At 42.7% G+C, this 3,633-nt stretch overlaps 1 protein-coding gene across 1 annotated transcript; it reads right to left on the bottom strand.

Annotated features, from left to right (window-relative positions):
• Nucleotides 1-323: 323 nt before the first annotated feature.
• LOC127224900 (ADP-ribosylation factor 1) lies at nucleotides 324-1,880 on the bottom strand. Its single transcript, XM_051188102.1, has one exon. It carries the CDS (start codon nucleotides 1,842-1,844, stop codon nucleotides 1,362-1,364), a length of 483 nt encoding a protein of 160 aa, XP_051044059.1. The 5' UTR covers nucleotides 1,845-1,880; the 3' UTR covers nucleotides 324-1,361.
• Nucleotides 1,881-3,633: the final 1,753 nt, after the last annotated feature.

The raw sequence follows: 3,633 nt of genomic DNA, 5'->3' as shown, positions 1-3,633 counted from the left end.
GAAGTTCCCATTTCTTGACAAGAAGTGAGAGCAGCACAAGCCATGCTGTATCATAGCAACAGTTTCTATCAATGTGGAAAAGAGGTGGTATGGTCATGATATGAAGAGTACATAGAAGTGGGATCTGTGTGTCTGAGAGCTTTAGAGTAAGTGGCAACTATGAAGGCAGATGATACCTAATGAAGATAGCAAAAACCCTTGAAAGAGTTAATAACTGTAAGGTCATTGACTTATTTTTTTTTAAATAGTTAAGAGACTTTATTCTAATAGCTATAATTACAGTGCTTGTCAAAATGAAAACTGAAAACAAGTATACAAAACAGTTGATTACTAATTGTGTATTGAAAGCAGTAAGAGTTTCCACGACACCAAATAAACCAGTTCTGAGATTTCCCCAAGATAAATTTAACAGCTCCAGCTTCTTCAGTGTTTATCAAAATACAAAAGAAAAAAGTAGAGGTCGTCTTTCCATGGCAAATCGACCCTTGCAGGCTGAGGAAGAAAGCTACTTCACACATGGAGATGGGGGTGCTCCAGGATGTGGGTCTGGAATGGATCGACCCTCCCAGCTTGCACGCGGTCTTGCTGGTGAGACCTCCTGCCAGCGCGTCCAAGTGGGCCCAAGAGTAAGCTGGGTATGTAGGCTGCCATCCGGCCGGGCCACACACCAAATCCAAGCCAGGCCCTGCACCCCACAATGGCTCCCAGCCAACCCCTAGGTGACCATGTGAGCACAAATACAAGCACAATGCTATGGAATTCAGGTGACCCAAAGACAGGCGAGTCACGGGGGCTCTACTGTGACCATGCAGCGGATGGTGGTTTGTCACCTTCTCTCCTGTTCCCATAGGGGAACTGGTGATCCGATGGACTAGCATTCAGGCCATTACTGTAAAACCTACATTAGGCATAGTTTCCGTTCTGTGTGTTCAAGTGTTCTTGTCCTGTATTTTTTTTTTAACTATTTTAAAAAATGCACTGAGTTTGGGTTAAAAACCTACCACTAAATGGATACTGACACCACTCTTCAGCCCAATGGCTCCTGGAGGCCAGGTGCCCCTACACCCAAATCCCTTCTCAGTACTGACAGTGAGTTGATTCTCTTTTTACAATACAAAAGCTAAGTAATATTGCAAAGGAGTACCAGAAACTGCCTCAGTGGAAACAGAAACTATTTACATTAAATAAAAACCTGGCTGCAGGCTGCATCTGCACATGTACATGTACAGCACGGTGCGATGCACACTGTGACCAACCCATGGAGACAGCTTCTGGCACTCAGGACCACAGAGTCGCACGTTTGCCACATGAGAGGAAAGCAGAGGGCAGAGAAGAGGAAGTGAGGGGGAGGGGGATCTGGTTCACTTCTGGTTCCGGAGCTGATTGGACAGCCAGTCTAGTCCTTCATAGAGCCCGTCCCCGCTGGTGGCACAGGTGGCCTGACTGTACCAGTTCTTGTGGCGTAGAGAGTGCAGCCCCAGCTTGTCTGTGATTTCGGCCGCATTCATGGCATTGGGGAGGTCCTGCTTGTTGGCAAATACCAAGAGAACAGCATCCCGGAGCTCATCTTCAGCTAGCATCCTCATGAGCTCTTCACGGGCCTCATTCACACACTCTCTATCACTGCTGTCCACTACGAAGATCAAGCCTTGGGTGTTCTGGAAGTAATGGCGCCACAGCGGCTGGATCTTGTCCTGGCCGCCCACATCCCACACGGTGAAGCTGATATTCTTGTACTCAACTGTCTCCACATTGAAACCAATGGTGGGAATCATGGTCACAATTTCACCCAGCTTCAGTTTGTATCGAATTGTTGTCTTCCCTGAAGCATCCAGGCCCACCATGAGAATTCACATTTCTTTTTTTGCCAAAAAGGCCCTTGAAGATGCTTGTGGACAGGTGGAAGCGATACTGGCCAGAGACCTCCACCGCGGCTGCTCCCAGCCAGGCGTTGGTTTCGCTCCCCCATTGACTTATTCTTATAACTGTGTATCAATCCATGTCTCAATCATTGTCAGAGAAGCTTCTATTTGCAGCCACCAAGGTACAGAGAATGGTACAATGTTCAGCCCTAAGTGGAACATAAATAGTACACACCCCCTTCTAAAAATCAGGCATGATTGCTGGAGAGAGGAAAAATGTAAGTCAGAGATAGTGTGTGACTACAAGGGAAGAGTATCTTCTAGACACAGGAAGGCAGCTACACATATGACCACACAGCAGTCTGACCGCATGTAGGAAACCTGTGCAAGCCAAAGCAAGACCAAATTCCAGCATGTAGAGAGGAGTAGGGCATGAAATCCCACCCAACCTGAAGAGCTATTGGCAATTGATAGCTGCTAGGAGAAGCAGGGTCATTTTTTTCTAGGAGTGTACTTTTTGGTAAGCCAACCACACTCCAGGGAAAGGCTACACACCTAAGAATATTTGGGCAGCACCTCATGTCTTCTATATAAATAGGAACAAAGAACCTTCCCAACATTATTTCAAGACCAATTTGTGCTGCCCAAATATTTTTGCACAGCACTTTTTCATTTTTATTGATTCTTTGTTGGTAAGAACTGGAAAGCAGATGGTAAATATCATCAACTCATGTATGAAATTCTCAAAGAATCAATAAAAATGAAAAAGTGCTTAGAAATAAGCATAAAATAAAACATAAAATTAAATGTGAAAACCAGAGTACCTCATGTCTTCTATATAAATAGGAACAAAGAAAGCTGAATACTAAACCTAGTACTTAACTAAAGTGAAGTCAAGCTCTATACTAGATTGATTTTTCAACTCTGCCATTCTTCTATGTTACTTTGAATATGGGATGGATGCACTATTGCACATGCATTGATAATTTAAACTTTTCACTCTATGAAGCTTCTAGGGATATAATAATGCTCAACTTCTCCCCATCAGAGGTGGATGCTCCTCCCCTCCTGAAGATCATGTGCACAGACGCATGTATTCTGAAATAACACTTACCTCCCCAGTGTCTAGTCTCATCAGAACTCCTAGACATCACAGCAGTAACTACAGTAACCTAAAAAAAATAAAAATAAAAAAATACACCTTGCTAGGGACTTTACAGTAGTCAAGCTGATGGAAGTAAAAGGAGCTCATACTGGAAAATGTGGGGAGCAAGCATGAATCAAAGTGACCAGTGACAAGAGAATCTTAGGTCTTAAGGATATGGGATCAACAGAAACATAAGATTATGTTATGGAAAAATTTTCAAAGTCTGGAAGTTCTTTCTTGGGATATGAGATTTAATATCTTGAAAAGGATTCTCAAAGATGAATCTAATATTCTGATGTAATTAACTTTGGGGATTTCAAGTTCATAGCACCAGTAAATATCTTGAATAAATAAGTAAATACTGTTGTGTATATGGAGAAAGCAACAGGAGGCTCCAAGGACTTGTCAGGTCAGGGTGAATATACTACGTAAAAGCAGAAATAAAAACAGCAAGATGTTGGAAGAAGTGATAATCTTCTTTATATGCTGGGAGTTGAAATGCCCCAAGACTATAGCACAAAGGTGGAATTAAAGATATGCAATTACTCAATATGTTAAAAGAAAAAAAGATATGCAATTACATAATGATGAGCAAAGGCAAAAGTTTCAACCAGGAGTCTTGAT

The sequence above is a fragment of the Phodopus roborovskii genome, unplaced genomic scaffold, assembly GCF_943737965.1.
Source record: "Phodopus roborovskii unplaced genomic scaffold, PHOROB, whole genome shotgun sequence".
Taxonomy (NCBI): Eukaryota; Metazoa; Chordata; class Mammalia; order Rodentia; family Cricetidae; genus Phodopus; species Phodopus roborovskii.
This window is presented reverse-complemented; position numbering and strand designations above follow the sequence as displayed.

Excerpts from the sequence above, each read along its gene's own strand:
- LOC127224900 (XM_051188102.1), bottom strand. The coding sequence starts at position 1,844 with ATGGTGGGCCTGGATGCTTCAGGGAAGACAACAATTCGATACAAACTG.